Below are 20,614 nucleotides of genomic sequence, written 5' to 3' on the forward strand. Positions count from 1 at the left end.
TTGGGGCCTGTCTTGACCTGTTGTGTGATCACGTGACGTTTGACCAATCAGAGTCGATATAATTGCAATGGATGGTAAAGGAGCTTTCATAAACAATCATATGTTTTTATAAATAACAAACTAAGCATTCATTTCCGGGGTTCTTTCCCGGTCCATTTTGATACCACGTGACACTTATTGACGAATGACAATGAACCTTTCAAAGGTGTGACAATCAATAAAGGTTCTAGAACAAGATAAACTCCCATCAGACTTGAAGCTGTTTGAAAGAGATGGACAGAGTATACTTCAGTTAGTGTCTGAATTCAACATACAATATTATTAGAAACCTCTCCAAGCCAGAAATGAAGCCGTTTGTCTTGTTGGTTGGCGTCATGCTTGGTTGTTTGTTCTTTGCTGGTGGAGTTCAATCATCGCATTACAGAGGAGGTACAATCACCTACAAGCCAAACGCAGCCTCGCCATACTCGGTAATGTCAAAATTCTATCCAGTAGACTTATTTTATTAGAGTGATTTTACTTGGCCGTAAAACAAATTTGTATATTTAGCGACTAACAGTCAAAGTAAAACAAAAGAAAACAATATAATATTTTCCTCTACTCCCATGTATTACATTGACTGTTCTTTCACGGGCGGAAGTAAAATCACTCTAACTACCGATCGTTTAAGCAAGTGCTGGCTAACAAAACATATAATGACAATCACTAACAAATTCATGTGGATTCCTTATTTCATAGGTGGACTTCACATTCAGGCTTTCATTCCGTCGAGGTTCTGTATATTGTGACGAAAGTAGAGTCGCAAGCAGAAGTCTTGCATCCACGTCGTTTTCCAATACCTGGCAAGTAACAAGATATGGTTCATATTACTCAAGTTCTTCTAGTGGAAGTGCAAACATGTATTGTAGTAACTTTAACGCTGAAGAAGACTGGAGCGAAGGAAATAATACATTTACATATGTAGGAAGCCATAGAGATGACTGGTGGAATGTAAGGTATGTCATAGGTCAAGAGTTATTCAAAAATGAATTAAGGAGCATTGTTTGCGCGTATCCTTTCTATGCATGAGTTTAGTGTGCGCGCTCATCGTGATGACTTCATTCAAAAGTTTTGATAAGCTAAATATCAAGAAAACAAGTTTCACTTCTTCAAACTGCTTCATCTCGACCCGCGAAAACGACGTAAAAAGTTACAGTTTTGTTAAAGATGTACTTTTTCTTCCATCAAAAAATGTTTTAGTTTTCATGCCTCATAAAAAGAACTGTTTGAACAGATTATTAATGACAAATACATTCTAATACCGTTTTTCCATGTAAAACATTTTTGCCGGAATTTTTTTTAGTTTTCCCCACTTTATGACTCGTTGTTTTATTTACTGGCAATCAGAAAATTGACGTTGTCTACGCATTTTTCCTAGAGCGTCCTTAATGATCACGATCAGACGAAAACATCTCCAAACACAACTAGAAAACACAAGTAGCGGGAAATTCATTTGTTTGATATTCTTCGCCCCTTCTAATCTAATTCTTCCTCAGAGTATACATGCTTTTGCTTCTGCCACCTACAATTTAGATCACTGAACCAAATAATCCTTAAAATTGGATAGACCTTAATAACCAAAGTGGTTGACCTTTTGACTAAAACATTACCTGAGACCCGACGTTATTAATAAATGCATGTTTAAGAACATTCCACAAAATTTAGAAAATCCTTCATACGTCCATAAAGAAAGGAAAATGCTAGCCTGTGTGTCTTCCACATTAAGATGCCCGGGGGGTTGGGGGGGGGGGGGGGGGGTTGAAATCATAAGGCATTCCCACTTTTAAGGGTGAAAAAGAAAAGCTGTTGGTTTTAGCACGTGCGGTATATAATAGGGTACTTGATCGGTAGCCCTAAGCACTAAACTTGATATCACTTTTAACTATCACCCCACCAAAGCGGTGGTTAAGGCCAAAGTAAGATGAAAAGTTTTTCTCTTATTTCATTACTGTATTTTTTTAAAAATTTTTTGCTAACACGTCTTCCCTTCATTTGTTTATCTCTTTTACTAAGGATAACTGACAATGGAAATTGGATTGGTAAAATCACACATTCCAATTCTTACGACAACATGCAACTGGAAGCAAGGGTCAACAGAACCGTCAACGGTGCCTTCAATAACTCTTCACCAGTCACCAGTCTTCCACTGACGGTCTACGTGGTTAAAGGTATCCCATCAATCATCATAATACCTGTTGAAGATCCTGATGGTGACATAGTGCGTTGTCGTTATGCCAGCTACCAGGAATGTTACAGAGGAATGTGTACTTACTTTCCTCATGGAGTACTAGACGAGGTAAGCTAATAGGAATATTACAGAGGAATGTGTACTTACTTTCCTTATGGAGTACTAAATGAGGTAAGCTAACATGTATGTTACAGAGGAATGTGTACTTACTTTCTTTGTGACCATTTTCAGGGAAATTGTATTCTCAGTTATAATGGCGGTGGTTATTTAAATCAACTCTTCCCAATCATTTTGAAGCTTGAAGATTTTCCTTCAGGGACGACGCAGTTTGATTCGTCTAACAGTTTGGGCTCAGTGGATCTGCAGTTTGTAGTACACCTGGTCAACTCAACAGGTAAAGTGCAGATCGCGTAAATACGCGTACCTTTAGTTTACCACAGTGATCAGTCACTATAAGATTAATCTACGCGTATTTTGAGCTTGGCTCTAAATTAAGTAAATAAAAGAGACTTATCAATACCACTTGTGCATATTGCGAGTGATTAAGCCACTTTCATCAAATACTTATACGTTTGGTCCTTTCCGTTAACTGTTTCTCGAACGATCGTATTTCCTATTGATAACAAATCTGCCAAAAACACGTTGATCATTATATATAAATGGGCGAAACCTTTTTGGTTATTATTCAAACGCAAATGTAATTTATTACTTAAATGTACAGAGTAACAGAAAATTGACCACCAATCAACCAATTGTGAAAGTACTTTATAATATCTAGCTTTACAACTAATAATCTGATGATGCGATCAAATCGAAATGACATTTCGTGCACTTTTGGAATAGAATTTCGCGTTACGGGAAGGCTACGATTAGTCCACACTATTTTTCTAGTATTCAACATTAGGTTTAAATGCTAAGAAAATATATTGGGTCATTTTCTAGAGTTCTGTGAAAATTTTTGGTCGATCAATATATTTTTCAGAAATAAAACTATGACTTTTTTGACAGCTATAGTTTTGCGATGTTTGTGAAGGGTGAACTTCCACGCGCGATCTTATCATGGCTTAATGGAGTTTGTGGCCCTCATTTTTTCTTTAATTTGTTCATTTCACTTCTAGTATTATTTCTTTTCATATTGCATTAAAATTTTTTCTAACTTTGAAAATGGGATTTTTTAGCCCAAGTAAGTGTTAAGGGACGACAGCTCTCGGTAGAAGCTTCGGAATTCTACTCTAATCTGCTGAACTGATTACATGAACTATATTTATAATGATTCTATGACATCGAACATTTCATTTGGCGTCCCTCAAGGGTCAGTATTAGGCCCTCTACTCTTTTTATTATATCTTAATGACTTCCATAACTCGTCAAAGATACTTGAATTTCATCTCTTTGCTGATGATGCAAACCTCTTTTATACTAACAATAATCTTTAAGAGTTAGAAGAAAAAGTAAACAGGGAGTTAATTCATGTTCAAAATTGGTTATGTGCCAACAAACTCACACTCAATATCGGAAAATCAAATTTCCTTATTTTTCATCCACCTCAGAAAAAACTTACTAACAATATTAAACTCTGCATTAATGGTAAGCTACTGAAACAAGAAAAATATTTTAAATATCTTGGCGTCATGATTGATAGCCATTTGAATTGGAAGGCACACATTAATTTTGTCGCCAAAAAAGTAAAACGTAGCATTGGTATTTTATCTAGAATTAGGCATTTCACTAATCTTAGTATCTTGATTAATCTTTATTACACCTTGATCTACCCTTTTCTGACCTATGGACTTTTAGTATGGGGCAACACCTATCACTCCACTATCAACCCCATCTTCATCTTACAAAAAAAAAAAGCTCTGCGTATACTAACATTTTCTGGCTACAGGGACCACTCCAATCCTCTTTTCATTAAGCATAACATAATTAAGTTCCATGATCTTGTCTTTTATCACAATGCAATATTTGTTTATAATTTCAAAGCAGGTAACCAACCTAGGTTATTCAATAATTTCTTTGAATCTGTTAGCAAAAGACATAATTATAATACCAGACTTGCCTCCAAAGTGTCACTTTCTCTTCCCAAAATTAGAACAAATTACGGAAAATTTAATATTAGATTTGCTGGTGTTAAAGCTTGGAACTCATTGGACGAGGAAATTAAAAAAGCCTCCAGCATTTCAAAATTCAAAGAGTTATTAAAAGACTCAATTATCAAGTCTTATAGTACTTAACGTTATTCCTCCAATATTCTTCATCCTATATTTTTCTATAACTTAAATTTATGACACAATAATGTTCGTTAATCTTATATCCCATATATTTTTCTTGTATTGTTTACTTTCGAATACATTTTTTCATTGCACTACTATTACATTACAATTATTTAACTTAAGTATATTTATTGTTTTATTTTTGCATACTTACATTATATATATATTTATATTTTTCTTGTGTTTTGTCTCTTCCTATTTAATTTAGATGTAAATGACCTAAATACTTGTTATTATCTAAGATAGTAAAGCTAACTGGCCTAGTATAGCCCATATAGGTTAATTCCAGTTAGCTTGCACCTAAATATATGGCAATTTATCTCTTTGTCCTAACTTATCTTATGTGATATTTATGGTGCTAAATAAAAGATTGTCATTGTCATTGTCACAGGTGTCAATCTCTAATCAATGTGATATAATCGTCAAATCATGATTGGCTAAAAGGATAATTAGATTCCTAAGTGCGATATTCTAACGACGAGTGTTACCTACGAGTGAAAATCTAAGAATTGATGGGTTGCAAGCATTCTCTAGAGAGTCAAAAGACAAAAGCATGGCGGCCATTGTGGTGCCGTAAATGACGCGATGACGTAACGTGCAATCAAAGAATTAAGCATAGCTGAAACTAAAGCTAATATATGAATATATCGATCGTAAATGTATAGAAAAGATTACAAGGAACATTTCTAACATAAGACTCTAAAGAATAATCCTAAAATAACTGAGCAAAAAGGTAAATACTGTGTAGGGCGCAACAAGAGGTACAAATGCTAATGGGAGGAGCTTAGAGGTTTAGGCCCCGTCCACACGTATCCGTAAATTTTTATATTCGCAAAATATTTTTTGCGGATACGAAAATGTTTGCGTCCACACGCAGCGTATTCGAATCGTTTTCACCGTCCACACGTATCCGTTTTCGTAAAATTTGCGGATACCGATACAAAAATTTACGGATACGTGTGGACGGGGCCTCACTTTTGAATTCAATGCATAGCAATATCTAAACTTGTGCGTGATGGCAGCCTTGCTGAAATATAATATCAGCAATTTATATAGCTAATATTGGTAATTCTTTATCTTGTTTTCATAAGATAAGAAATTTGGAGACTGATGTATCATTTTGTAAGTCTGTAAAAACATACATTTTCTCTCTCATAACAGTCCAAAAATTCGTTCAATGAGGGCCCGGTACCTTTGACTATTGGTTCGAAAGCTATAATGCTATCAATTAGGTAGTTAAAAAAAAATTATCAGGCGCGCACATTTAAGGGGAAGGATCTTCTGGTTGATTACAATTTCTTACATTTTGAATTAAGAGGAATTGATAAGGATAAGGGTAATGTTTGTGGTGGATTAAAAGACAATCTTCGGCAAGGAGTTCTTCAGAAATAAATTTGTTGATTGGTGTTCCTGTGGTATTCACGTGTGTTCACGAATCCGGTTTTCCACAAAAGATAGCGTAGGCTCACGTAAATATCAAAAATAGCGGCGTACATGAAACTTATTTGTATCGCCCGCCATATTTGTTGACTTATGAGTCTGCGCGATTAAAAAAAACACGGCATACGCGTCCATACCAAAAAGCATTGCTTATTTTGCTGATCAAATATTTTATTAGAGTGCCGTTACTACAGCGTGTTAAACTCAAGAGATCGTGCTCAAGGATTACACAGAGGTAACACATTGAAGTGCGACAACACTCTCGTTAAAGGCTGGTACCGCTTCATGGGAGATGCTGGGACAGCTATGCCGACATCATGCACCCGTGAAAACTACTGCGGAACTCATGCCTCTGGGTGGATGCAAGGTTCTCATCCCACCCAGGCAGAGGGTATCGTGAATCGTGCGGTGTGCTATCATTGGAGTAGTAGATGCTGTAACTGGAATAACAATATTCGTGTCAGAAACTGTGGAGGGTTCTACGTGTACGAGCTTGTCAAACCGACAGCGGGGTGTTACCTTCGTTACTGTGGTAGCGGAAATAGTAAGTATAGTTTTTTTTACTCGGGCTACCTGTGGTAGACCGAGTCTAGGTTTCGGTTTTCTATCAGTCTATCTATCGACGCTGTCGAAAGTGTTTAAGCCTGAACTGCTCGGCGGTCTGATGAGAGAGACAACAGAGAAAATATCCCAAACAACATGGACGCCATATTGGAATCTCTGTAGATAACAAATGCGTTTCCAGAATCGAGAATTCTTGGACTTACATCAATAGCAGTGAGGATAAGCTTTTTGTTTATTATTTTGTTTGCAATTTTGAACAGTTTCTTCAGCAGTTTATCGTTCGTTCAGCTATCATTAACGAGTGTGTTGATCGTTGCCTTGTGCATGGTTTTGGTTGTACAACAGATCATAAATGTGTCAACAAAGACTTTGGCAAACTCTCTACAGCATAACTGAGATATTCAAAAAGCTGTACAATTAACTGTATTTGTTCATCCCAATAAAGAGTTATATTTATCAAAGGAATGCAGGTCTCGTTATGCTAAATTCCTTACTCATGTTGAGCACAAGGCTCGTGAAATATTTCCCATGATCGAGAACCAAGTAGAGTTCCAGTTCACAAGTCTTTTGCCTAAAAGCAGAAAAATACGAAAAGGGTTCGCAATTATGTCGTGAAAAACGTGCGTATGTCATCTAGAATGCATTGCTTTGTGAATAACTGTAATTTTGATCACGAAGAAGTGAAGTATCCCAAAAGTGATCATCGAAAGTTTAAGAGAAACTCAGCTTCTTTTCCCAGACGAAGAAAACCATTTGGGTCTAGAAAATCACTTCTTAAATTTCATAAGAGAGCAATGAAGGCCAAGCTTATATATTATCTTCTACTTTTGACAAATCCAAGTTCACAAAAATGTAATTCATGTAGTTTATTACATGTTTATCCCAATTTCTGCTCCACAACTTAAGGTAATATTGCATTATTTGGGCCAAATGCTGGTCATCATTGTGTAGCCATGTCACTGTTTGCATTGCTATATAAACATAGGAACTCAGTAAGTTCTTCAGCAGATTTAGTAAGCATTATGTATACTGGGAATGAGTTATATTCTGTCCTGTCAAGATTGCACAACCAAGACTTTTTACTTTTGACAAAGTTACCTCGGATAGTAACAGTATTAGAAACTAATTACCAGATGGAATACAGCCCAAGTTACACTGGTAATATACATGATATTTCAACTACTGTCGATTTCCTTTACTCTAGTGCATGCCCTTTAGGTAATGCTTTGCAAATTTTAATTGGAGAAAATTACCAGTCATTCCTGTTAACTATTCAATGTAATACAGTACAGCGGCGGCGGAAGCTGAAAAAGTTTTGGGGGGGGGCACTGCAAAAAATCTGTGGGGGAGCACTGGAAAAAATCACAACAATAACTTAAGCAGTGTTTTCACTGCATAATTAATGATTCCGACGGGATCATGCTTATAATCGATAACCATGATCCTTTGCGTCTCTGTCATATAAATATACGCTCCCATCTAGAGCGTGGTCACTTCAACAGATCAGACTCCGTGGAAGGTTACATTTTTGAACCCACCCACCTCCCCTGGTGGCGGTGACATACCACACGATACCCCCGGTTCCGCCGCCCCTGCAGTAGCTATTTGCTGTAATCGCGGCGATGGGAGATTTAGGATATTTGACTCTCATGCTCGTAATCCATCAGGTCTCCCCCATCCTCAAGGTACATGTTTACTCCTTGATGTTGATGACTTTAATGCTATAATAAATTACTTCCAAAGCGACAACAGAAACAACAGTGATATTGCAAATATAAATGCCAATAATACCAATGGTATTCCTTTGTGGAGTTGTTGTTTGCCAACTTTGTGCAAACCAAACACCAAAAAACTTGACGGCTGGGGCTCCAAGTGCTTATACTTCGTCAAATACACTACGGTAGCCCGAGTTCACGCCACGAAGGGCGTCCAGTTTCTTATCATATACTCTTAAGCTATAGTTCAAGTCTAAACCTATTGATAATGAAACGTATAGAGTGATCATAAAACACCCACCAAATTCTTTAGTACACTACCAAAGGTGGGGAAATATGTTTTCAAAGGTGGAAAAATGTTTTTTCAAAGGTTGTTAGATATTTTTTCAAAGGTAGGGAAGTATTTTTTAAAAGGCGGGAAAATATTTTCCCTTTTGTAGTTTTATACTGTAAGACATTAAGAGGCTATGTCTGTAAAAATCAAACATCTAGCGGCCAAGTTGAAAAAATCGATTTTTTTCATATTTGGTCCAAAGATGTAGAATATCATCCCAATAAACGTACTGATGTTCATTTTGAATAATTTCACTTTTATTTTGAGAAAATCGTGAAAATCGATTTTGGCCGTCGGTGCCCTCATTTCAGCCTAAATCCGAGGTGAAAATGGTAGGTCTGAGAAAGGCGATCGCGTTTAAAAATGAAGCAAACTAGAGAAGATCTGTTTTTGAAATAAAGTAAAGGAAAGATTAATGATTATTTTAAGCTAAAAAATGAATGGGGAAACGCGTTCTAATAAGCGAACAGGAACGTTTTGTAAACTACATTTTTCGGGTTCTCAAATATTTAAATTTCACCCTTAGTTTGCAAAGCGCATTTTCATGTGCACCGGGTGTTCGGATTTATCTGAAATTCCAGCCATAATACCTTCGAATGTTCAGCAAAATGATATGTAAAATTCAGCTTGGGTTATTCAATGAGCGCTTTATACGAAACTCTCGAATTCAGAGAAATTTGCGTTGTTTGAGCTCGGCATCCGACGAAACCTTTTCGAGGCAGACATAAATATATCCTTAATATATTTTCTTGCTGTTCAGTTCTGACATTTGTTTTGATATTATTATTTGTCGATTGAATATTGAGCAATAAATTGTATTTTTTTGCTCTTTTTCGACATTAGTTTAAAATGCTGTTACTTATTAAAAATTATAATTTGAAACAAGCATGTAAACACACGCGTCGGCACGATCTATATGACACTTATAAACAAGCCCATATAACTTCAGAGTTCTAAAAAGAGTTACATTTATGTCCAGATTTAGGACATTTAGACTAAAAAACACCGGGAGATCCTACCTAAAAGATAAATTGCTTGATTATTGTTCATACCTAGTACTGAATTTCGGCTTCTATAGTTTTTGCTCGTCGTATAATACTTAGACAGTAATGCGTAATTTACCTTTAATCCAACTAGCATTTCAGCAGAGGCCGGGTGACTTCATTTTACGTACAGTTCCTTGCTGAGGAGTAGAAAATTGTCTAATTTTGCAAAGTATTTTCTTTAGATTCATAAATTTCATTTCGAGGAAGCCCAAGATCAATTTTAACGGCTCTTCATTTTGCTTATGGACCTCAGCTCCAGACTTCATCCGTAAAAATACTAGCTGGTTCAGTTATGAAATGTAGTAATGGCGTAAATGGAATATCTATTCTCTTGAAAATTCCTGCTGTCATAATCGGTTTTATAAATGAAAATCCAAATAATGAGAAAGCAGTAAAAAGAAAATTAATGTTCTTACTAGTCAAGCGGGTGTTGGTAATCATTGCAAGGGCCGTAACGAGCCTTTAGTCTCTTTAGTCAAACTTTTGGATCGCCACTCTCCCCCTCCCCCTCCCCCTCCCCCTCCCCCTCCCCTCCCCTCCCCCCCCCCCCCCCCCCCCCCCCCTCGCTACGTCCCTTGCTATGATTACCAACATAGCATTACTGTCTAAGTATACGACGAGCAAAAACTATAGAAGCCGAAATTCAGTACTAGGTATGAACAATAATCAAGTAATTTATCTTTTAGGTAGGATCTCCCGGTGTTTTTTAGTCTAAATGTCCTAAATCTGGACATAAATGTAACTCTTTTTAGAACTCTGAAGCTATATGGGCTTGTTTATAAGTGTCATATAGATCGTGCCGACGCGTGTGTTTACATGCTTGTTTCAAATTATAATTTTTAATAAGTAACAGCATTTTAAACTAATGTCGAAAAAGAGCAAAAAAATACAATTTATTGCTCAATATTCAATCGACAAATAATAATATCAAAACAAATGTCAGAACTGAACAGCAAGAAAATATATTAAGGATATATTTATGTCTGCCTCGAAAAGGTTTCGTCGGATGCCGAGCTCAAACAACGCAAATTTCTCTGAATTCGAGAGTTTCGTATAAAGCGCTCATTGAATAACCCAAGCTGAATTTTACATATCATTTTGCTGAACATTCGAAGGTATTATGGCTGGAATTTCAGATAAATCCGAACACCCGGTGCACATGAAAATGCGCTTTGCAAACTAAGGGTGAAATTTAAATATTTGAGAACCCGAAAAATGTAGTTTACAAAACGTTCCTGTTCGCTTATTAGAACGCGTTTCCCCATTCATTTTTTAGCTTAAAATAATCATTAATCTTTCCTTTACTTTATTTCAAAAACAGATCTTCTCTAGTTTGCTTCATTTTTAAACGCGATCGCCTTTCTCAGACCTACCATTTTCACCTCGGATTTAGGCTGAAATGAGGGCACCGACGGCCAAAATCGATTTTCACGATTTTCTCAAAATAAAAGTGAAATTATTCAAAATGAACATCAGTACGTTTATTGGGATGATATTCTACATCTTTGGACCAAATATGAAAAAAATCGATTTTTTCAACTTGGCCACGTATTTTCGATTATGTTTGATTTTTACAGACATTGCCTCTTAACAAGTAATTGTTGTTTCACAAATTAAGATAATTGTTAAAAATATACAAAATACTTACGTGTCCTCCTAATTGTACTAAAAGTGCTTCTAATACTGTTTGACATTTCGTCTTCCGGTACGAACAACACATGCGCAAGTAGTCCTTGTCGTAATAAAGGCACGTGTGCTACTACCTACTATGGCTACAGGTGCTATTGTCCATCTGGTTACGGCGGTACACAATGTGAAACAAGTGAGTCACGCGTATTAAAACATTCCTAGATTTATTTAGTACTTACTGGGTCTTTGTAAGACACTCTTATGACGGGTCATAATAACAAGTGAACAAATGAAAAATACTATGGACAGAAAATATAGCATATCAAGTTTTGCTCCATAAATTAGTGTCAAAGTTGGAGTTGAGAAAGGTCACTCCATATATAGATTCATATAATGTAATATAATATAATATAATATAATATAATATAATATAATATAATATAATATGATATGATATGATATGATATGATATGATATGTTGATATGATCTGATGATTTGCTATGCTATTGCTCTGCTTGCTATGCTATGCTCTGCTCTGCTGCTCTGCTCTGCTCTGCTCTGCTTGCTATTCTGATATGCCTGCTTGCTTGATTGATCTGATCTGCTCTGTCTGCTCTGCTCGCTGCTTGCTTGCTTCTGCTTCTATGTTGCTCTGCTCTGCTTGTCTCTTGTCTGATTGTGCTTGTTGATATGATATGATTGTATGTTGCTTGATATGTATGTATGTTCTATGATGATCTGATATGTTGAATGCTTGTTGCTCTGATTGAATGTTATGCTATGCTATGATATGTATGCTATGCCTGTATGACTATGCTCTGATTGTATGTATGATATTGATTGATATGTTGATTGATATGATCTGATTTGATATGATATGATATGATTTTCTGATCTGTATTATGATATGATATGATATTGATTGATATGATATGATTGATATGATATAATATCTGTATGTCATGTATACGATTACGATACTATACGATACGATACGATACGATACGATACGATCGATCGATACGATACGATTACGATCGACGATGCATGATGCCATGCCATGCCATGCCATGCCATGCCATAGGATTCTTTGTTTGAGTTGTGTCCATATTGGGTTGTCTTCTCATGCGCAACCGTTAAACAAAGAAATGTTACTAAGGGGAATGTTCTCTGAAATGGGAAAACATTATGATGCTAAACAGCATATTTTTCAAATCATTCTAGTTCATTTGAGCTTAGTATTTGATAATTCCTGATTACATAAAAGTCAAGAAAAGAATTTTATTTCCATGTGTTCTGAGATGGAAAAATTGCTGACTTTGTCGGTCGTACTATATACTCTTTTTTCTATCATTAGAAATCACACATTCTTTTTTAATCTAGGCCTGTACTCGTGTAACAGTAACCCTTGTCGTAACAGAGGTACTTGTTACAATGGTAATAATGGAACGTACATCTGTTCGTGTCCTAGAGGATACACTGGGCAACAATGTCAGACTAGTAAGTAACACTCAAGCAACAGAGCATTTTATTTGACGCTACAGTTGATCCCCAACTGAAATCATCAGACCAGTTTAACGGGAATGCTGTTATTCTAACCTTAATTTTGGATCTAGACATGCCGTGTACTAGTGACCCTTGCCGTAACGGAGCTACTTGCCATAATTACTATTGGTATAATGGAGGGTATTACTGTTCGTGTCCTTATGGATACACTGGACAACAATGTCAGACATGTAAGTAACATTCAGACACTACACCAATGTCGTATTTTAGAACATAGCAAATGACGAAATCCCTTTAGACCAATCAGAAACAGGGTAGAGATGCACAAGATTAGGATTTTAAAAATGAATAACCCGTTAACGGTACAGGAATAACAACCTGATTTAACCAATCATAGCGCGCTATTAATCAGTATCAGGTCCATTGGGAATAATGCTGGTACATTGCATTATGAAGGTCATGGCAAGGCACGTCACTTCCGTACCTACAATTATCATAGTCTGCTCGACAGTCTGCTCTATTTAATGTGACAAGTTAATGTATGTTAAAGTGTGCACTTTCCGTGGATTTTTTTGGTTCATAACGGAAGCCACTTGAATTTCGGCACTGCTGTAAAATAAGTTTCCCAATGCAGTCACAAGGAGTTTCATCGTGAACAATGTATGACCCTTACTAGAAATGTAATGTCTTATTCGTTTTATCCAAGAACACTAAGCAAACACGATCCAAGTTAGTGTGCAAACCATATATCCGTGAAAAAGCACAAAATCTAAACAGCACTAAAACATGCTTATTTTTGTTTACAATTGTTTCATTGGTGCTATTTTGTACTAATTAGTCGTTACTATTTCACGGTTATATAGTTTGCACTCTAATAAACGTTACTTGTTGTTCTCTGTTTCCCAGACTTGAACTGGTGCGCCAGTGGGCCTTGTCGTAATGGAGGCACGTGTAATAATGCTTATTATAGATATCAGTGTTCCTGTTCATATGGATTCACCGGCAGACAATGTGAAACCAGTAAGTACTCCACACACCCGAACCCTTCGGGTGAATATTATTGAATATGTCAAACGCTTGACGGTGATGCAAGACCATTGCAAAGTGCGCAGAGACCTACTAGGAAATATAAAAACTAAGGTCATAAAATGTATAAAATGGCGGAAAATGTTTATTACGTAATACACCTGATGTAAGCGGTGTAAGCCATCGCAATGCGCGGACAGACCACCGATCAATTTTGGTTATCCAATCAAAAGGCACTGAAAGACAGCAGAAATAGTTAGCTCAACCTTTCTTACGATTTTTCAACAGACCTTAAAACAAGCGTTACATGTGGAGAAAACTTTATGCAGATTGACTTGAGAGATCAGTACTTTCCCGGCCTGAACTGGCGCAGTCTGCACCTCAAGAACACATCGTGTACAGCAACAAAGACAGCCTACACCATGAGACTACGTGCTCCTCTAGATGGCTGTGGTGTGACTTACGTAGAACATGACAAGAAAATTACATTCTGGAACGAGGTAATTCAAATTTCAAAGTTTCAGTATTGCTTGATTTCACTCATCTGATAGAAGTCTTTGAATCTCATTATCTGCTCCAAATGCTGGTCAAACACTGACCACCATGTGCTGTCAACCAGAAAGAATTCTATTGAAACTTATGATTCAGCTGATGAACATTCCGCACGAGACAGGAAATGATGTCTAGTGAAACCCAGCAATAGATACCCAGAAGTAACCTCTGGGCTTATTAATGTCAGGATTCGGCCGAGGCACAGATGAAACCCTGCTACAATTACCTCGAATTGTTATCGAGGGTTTTGACCGGGTTTTCCACCGGTTTTCCTTCTTCCCAAAACATCCACAGTTCTAGTTAACTTTATTGGATTTAGTGGATGAAGTATTCACGCAATCCATATGGTTTTCCTTCCAGGTAAGAAATGAGCAGAGTCTGTGGCCAAGTTGGGGTGGAAATCTTTCTGCCATAACGCGAGGTGAAAACCTTCTTATTCCATTTTACTGCGAGTACGGACGAGAAAAGATTGTCAGTACGAGTTTCAGTCCATCGAGGAAATTAGTCTACGCTTCTGAAGGTGAGTATCAAAAACAACCTCTAAAAGGCGGTCGTATTAGATGCACCTAACTCCTGATACGATACTTTCAGACTTGATTCTACATAAAGTTAATAGTTGAATGGTGAAATATTTCTTCATTTGAATGTTGCGTCTTCAAGTTATGAAGGTTTATACTTGCAATAGGCTTTTGAGCGTAATTCGTTTTAATTTTTAATACTAAACACTAGCCATTATGAGACATCAAATTTACAATTAATATTGTGGAAACCTTGCGTATAATGAGTGATGCTTTTTAAATCCTGTTTGTGTGAACCAGTCAAAATTTGTATATTTATTGAAGCCTGTGGTGACGTCACAGTCATTACCACATTGCAAGTATAAAGCTTTATAACTTAAAGACGCAACATTCAAATGAAATAATACTTCACCATTCAACTATTTACTTTATGTAGAATCGATCCTGAAAGTATTGTATCTGGGGCTAGGTGCACTTTAACCAATATGACAGTCATGTCTTTCGTCCTTTTATTCTCATGGGAAATGATGCGCATCCTTCATAACTGTAATTCATGAAAACGTTATTGCCAATATATAAAACTATATAAGCTGCATATAGAATAAATTAATTAACAAATTTTGATAAAAATAAGAAAATAAAAAACTGGACACCCGAATGATTGGTGGTAAATGTTTATGACTGAAAAAACTAATAAACAACTATTCAATTCTATAAAAACTATTTACAATTTGTGCATTGTCTATGTCATAATTTGGTATCTTAATAGTTCTCGTTCCTCGTATACACAGTACTGCGGACCTTATTAAATTTATGGAAAGTTTTACTCTGAGCAAATCAATGAATTAATAAGTTGTACTCAAGCTGTTTCTTTTTAGATAGTTTTGATGCAAGTTCTGGAATAAAGCGTTCTGCTTCCTTGTAATTAATTCAAAGTAAATATCTTCTTTCCACAGGATCTTATGGCAACTTCACGTTCACCATGGATCTCTACCAGACTTTTAGATATTCAACACCTTACTCCCCTTTTGCTTACCCAGTGGTTGTCTACCCAAACCAGCCTCTGTGGGTTCAGTATGAAGTCAAGAATACCAACGCTGATCTGGTCGTGTTTGCTGAGAATTGTCGTGCTACCACTTCAACTAACCCAGACTCATTTCCACAACATGTGTTTCTGGAGAGAGGGTGAGAAATCCTCTTGGCAATCCTACAATTTTCTAATTATAAACTATGGAAATACAGCCATAAGACATCTTGTCATATTAGGATTACTCGTTTCAAAGTTTGTCTGGCCTTATGATTTTATTCCTTAAGTTCCTTTTTCTTTCTTTAAAGATGCACTCGCGACCCAACCATGGTCTACTGGTACAACCCGTACAGCAATGCCCAACGGTTCTCCATCAGATCATTCAGCTTCGTGTACTCCAACAGCTTCCTGGTGTATCTACACTGTGAGCTGATTGTTTGTCATCGTAACTCAACTAACTCACGGTGCGCACAAGATTGTATCAGTTCCAGAAGACGTCGAGAGGCCGTTGATGGCTCGAATAAACATGATTTGTCTGTTGGACCACTGAAAGGACCAAACGCACAGACGGGAACTGACGAACAGGGCGGAGAAGGTAAGACCACGTCAAGCGAATAAGCTTAAAAACGATTCTATTATATCCACAAATATCAATGCGCTGAACGTTTCACAGTGCGATAAGTGTTTTTAAAATTTGAAAAAATTCAAACTGATCCACCCCAGTTCCTTGCTCGTCTTTGAAATGCCCGGTTTGTTAGAGCCGTTTAACTTCTCTCCACTGAATGCTTCGAATGTAAGCTTCCAAATTCCAGTTGTTTTCAGTGAAAAAAATGTGATTTACATGGATTGTTTTAGAATCATTTTGCTTTTTTAATCTCCAGAAACATCGAGCGCCAACACAGCAACCATTGGTTCAGTTTCGGTTGTTGGTGCAGTTGCACTTCTAGTGGCCATTCTCCTGTCGGTCAAAATGTTCCACAATCGTCGCAATCGCGTTCCTCCGAGGGAAACTCCACCGCCAGCCATCGTCATGAACCAAACCGTGAACTCGTATGAACAACACGTGATGGAAGACGGCGAAAGAACGGAGATTGAAATATAGTATGTAGTGACACTGCACGGTAGAAACACGATGTGAAATATATTTTAAGCAATCACTCTTGTATAGACCTCATTCGAGTTGCAAATTACCGCTGTGTTCCTTGATAGCAGCCTCGTTTACACAGGGCTAGCCTCGAATCAGTGTCTTAATATTCACAAATACCAACGGTAAAGTAAAGAATGCACAATTTTTTGAAACAATGCAAACACTTTGAAATTCTACGGACCTTCACTGGAACACATGAATATTCTGCACAAAATAGAGACAAACGCGTAGCAACAGATAACTTGAAACTGAAGTTTTGTATCACGAGCCCCCAAGGGACCAGTCATTATTTAAATCGGAAGGGGAGGAGAAAATGGTTGTGATGCAAAACCTTTTCCAGACCCCAACCTAATAGCATTTGTAGCATTTTTGTTTTTCGGGTACCCTCCCTTCAAAATTGTTTAAAAAGTCCTCCCAATCCTCCTTTTGACCTGTCAAGCCTCCCATGTTCCACTCAAAAAAATTTGAGTGCACCACATTTTCTCCTGCAATCCCTTCCCTCCGACTTAAATACTGACTGGTCCCTAAGGATTGTCACATAGGGAGAGCTAAGCGTGTCCCACTGGAAACTAAATGCCAAAGAAACATGGACGACGTCACCTACAGTGGCGACTGCAGTTTGTTAATACCAAACAAAATGCAGCTAAAATGCCTTAAGGAGCTAGCCGCTCCCCAGGCTGCTACGCACTGCGACTAAATAATATTAATCTAGATTGGAAAAGATCATTCATCTTGGATATAAATAAAAGATTTTTTGTCTCACAATTGCTGTAGACTGGAAGGTGGCTTCAAATACAGTGATTTTCATATGACCGTGAAAGAAAATAGACCATTTAGTTTGTAATACTTGATAAAGAACAAAAGAAAATCATTGGTTTAGAGTCTACTACTAACTATTAGTTTGACTATTCTTTCACGATCATATGAAAATCACTCTATACCGTCAGTCTGACTATTAACCTAGTATATTAATAGAATATTAATCTGGTATATCTTCTATATCAAGTTATGATTTAATTTATACTAACATGATTGTCGGCTTTCTAGTCAGGGAGCTACGACAGGTTGAACAGAATCTCCTTATTCTCAGGAACCCAGGGATAAATGACTCTCCCGGGACGCCCTCTCCTTGGCTATTTTATCATCAAATGTAATTTCCCAGGAATTAAAAACACATAGCTTTATTCAGAAGTTTTTAAAACCATGATTGAACCTCCTCAATTACCACTACGAATACCCTGATAATATCATCAAAATGTTATCAAAACCCCTAATGGAAAAGTACGCACACCCTGAATTAGAAACCAGAAGCTGGGTTTTGGTGGTTTTCCAATCTCCAGTTCTTTAGGTTTGATTAACCAGTAGAACCCCATATAGTTAAAAGCCTGGTTATGCCATTGTTATTTGTGCACAAAATGAGTGATCAAATTAAACAGAATCAAAGCAGGTATTCAATTGTTTTTCCTTATGGTGTTGTTGATGGCGATGATGAAAACAATGGTGGTGAGATAATTATGATGATAATGATGGTGATGGTGATGACGATGATGATAATGATGGTGATGATGATGGTGATGATGGTGATGGTGATGATGATGGTGATGGTGATGGTGATGATGGTGTGGTGGTGGTGGTGCTGATGATAGTGACTGATAGATGAGTAGATGGTGATGATGATGAGTATGATGCTAATAATGATAAGGATGATGATAATGATGATGTTTATGATGAGGATGGTGGTGGTGGTGTGGTGATGATAATAATGATGCCAACAAATGTAATGATAATGATGATGCAGTTGGTGATGATGATGGTTGTGGTGATGATGATAATGGTATCGATAATGATGATAAAGATGATGATGTTGTTGGCTGTGATGATGGTGATGATGATGATGGTATAGATGGTGGTGATTATGGTGATAAGGTTGATGATGATGATAATATAGTTTTAATTTTTAAGACCCAAGAAACAAGGTAACATAAAATTAAAAAAATACCAGCATTGGTTATATTAAACTTCCGTTTTCGCTTCAAAACAACCAACGTCAGGAAAGATATGTACCTTGGTTATTTTACCTTCATTTTTGGGCATCGAAATAACCAGGGTAAGAAAAAAGACGATCATGGTTATTTTAGCTTCGTTTTTGGGTGCGAAATAACCACGGTAAGAAAAAAGACGATCATGGTTATTTTAGCTTCATTTTCGTGGTTATTTTAGCTTCGTTTTTGGGTGCGAAGTAATCAGTGTAAGAAAAAAGACGATCATGGTTATTTTAGTTTCGTTTTTGGCTTCGAAATAACCACGGTAAGAAAAGAGACGAACGTGGTTATTTTGGCTTCATTTTTGGAATCGAAATAACCACGGTAAGAAAAGAGACGAACGTGGTTATTTTACCTTCATTTTTGGACTCGAAATAACCACGGTAAGAAAAGAGACGAACGTGGTTATTTTACCTTCATTTTTGGACTCGAAATAACCACGGTAAGAAAAGAGACGAACGTGGTTATTTTACCTTCATTTTTGGACTCGAAATAACCACGGTAAGAAAAGAGACGAACGTGGTTATTTTACCTTCATTTTTGGACTCGAAATAACCACGGTAAGAAAAGAGACGAACGTGGTTATTTTACCTTCATTTTTGGACTCGAAATAACCACGGTAAGAAAAGAGACGAACGTGGTTATTTTACCTTCATTTTTGGACTCGAAATAACCACGGTAAGAAAAGAGACGAACGTGGTTATTTTACCTTCATTTTTGGACTCGAAATAACCACGGTAAGAAAAGAGACGAACGTGGTTATTTTACCTTCATTTTTGGACTCGAAATAACCACGGTAAGAAAAGAGACGAACGTGGTTATTTTACCTTCATTTTTGGACTCGAAATAACCACGGTAAGAAAAGAGACGAACGTGGTTATTTTACCTTCATTTTTGGACTCGAAATAACCACGGTAAGAAAAGAGACGAACGTGGTTATTTTACCTTCATTTTTGGACTCGAAATAACCACGGTAAGAAAAGAGACGAACGTGGTTATTTTACCTTCATTTTTGGACTCGAAATAACCACGGTAAGAAAAGAGACGAACGTGGTTATTTTACCTTCATTTTTGGACTCGAAATAACCACGGTAAGAAAAGAGACGAACGTGGTTATTTTATCTTCATTTTTGGACTCGAAATAACCACGGTAAGAAAAGAGACGATCGTGGTTATTTTACCTTCATTTTTGGAATCGAAATAACCACGGTAAGAAAAGAGACGAGCGTGGTTATTTTACCTTCATTTTTGGACTCGAATTAACCACGGTAAGAAAAGAGACGATCGTGGTTATTTTAGCTTCGTTTTTGGGTGCGAAATAACCGCGGTAAGAGAAAAGACGATCATGGTTATTTTAGTTTCATTTTTGGCTTCGAAATAACAAAGGTAACAAAAAAATCACCGTTGGTTATCTTAGCTTCACTTTCTGCTTCGAAATAACCAAGGTAACAAAAAAATCACCGTTGGTTATTTTAGCTTCATTTTTGGCTTCGAAATAACCAATGTAAGAAAAAAATCACCGTTGGTTATTTCAGCTTCGTTTTCGGCTTTGAAATAACCAAGGTAA

The 20,614-nt window shown here is 36.9% G+C and overlaps 1 protein-coding gene across 2 annotated transcripts; it reads left to right on the plus strand.

Annotated features, from left to right (window-relative positions):
- Positions 1 to 192: 192 nt before the first annotated feature.
- Positions 193 to 18,451, plus strand: LOC116292218 (oncoprotein-induced transcript 3 protein-like). Of its 2 annotated transcripts, XM_089025089.1 has the most exons (13): positions 193 to 470; positions 739 to 995; positions 2,053 to 2,335; positions 2,459 to 2,621; positions 6,119 to 6,484; positions 12,613 to 12,729; positions 12,846 to 12,965; positions 13,642 to 13,755; positions 14,050 to 14,261; positions 14,674 to 14,833; positions 15,788 to 16,016; positions 16,167 to 16,453; positions 16,740 to 18,451. In XM_089025089.1, the coding sequence occupies exons 1-13, from the start codon at positions 345 to 347 to the stop codon at positions 16,958 to 16,960; spliced, it is 2,655 nt and encodes an 884-aa protein (XP_088881215.1). In that variant the 5' UTR covers positions 193 to 344; the 3' UTR covers positions 16,961 to 18,451. The 2 variants fall into 2 exon arrangements, with proteins under 2 accessions (XP_088881215.1, XP_088881216.1); XM_089025090.1 differs by lacking the exon at positions 6,119 to 6,484 and having other exon boundaries at positions 195 to 470.
- Positions 18,452 to 20,614: the final 2,163 nt, after the last annotated feature.

This window comes from Actinia tenebrosa, unplaced genomic scaffold (assembly GCF_029948245.1).
Source record: "Actinia tenebrosa isolate PJP-AT-01 unplaced genomic scaffold, QUT_ActTen_1.0 PGA_scaffold9__36_contigs__length_13948895, whole genome shotgun sequence".
In the NCBI taxonomy this organism is placed as follows: domain Eukaryota; kingdom Metazoa; phylum Cnidaria; class Anthozoa; order Actiniaria; family Actiniidae; genus Actinia; species Actinia tenebrosa.

Excerpts from the sequence above, each read along its gene's own strand:
- LOC116292218 (XM_089025089.1), top strand. The coding sequence starts at position 345 with ATGAAGCCGTTTGTCTTGTTGGTTGGCGTCATGCTTGGTTGTTTGTTC. Across the intron at positions 996-2,052 it reads GATGACTGGTGGAATGTAAG|GATAACTGACAATGGAAATT; the intron begins GTATGTCATAGG and ends TCTTTTACTAAG. Across the intron at positions 16,017-16,166 it reads CATGTGTTTCTGGAGAGAGG|ATGCACTCGCGACCCAACCA; the intron begins GTGAGAAATCCT and ends CTTTCTTTAAAG.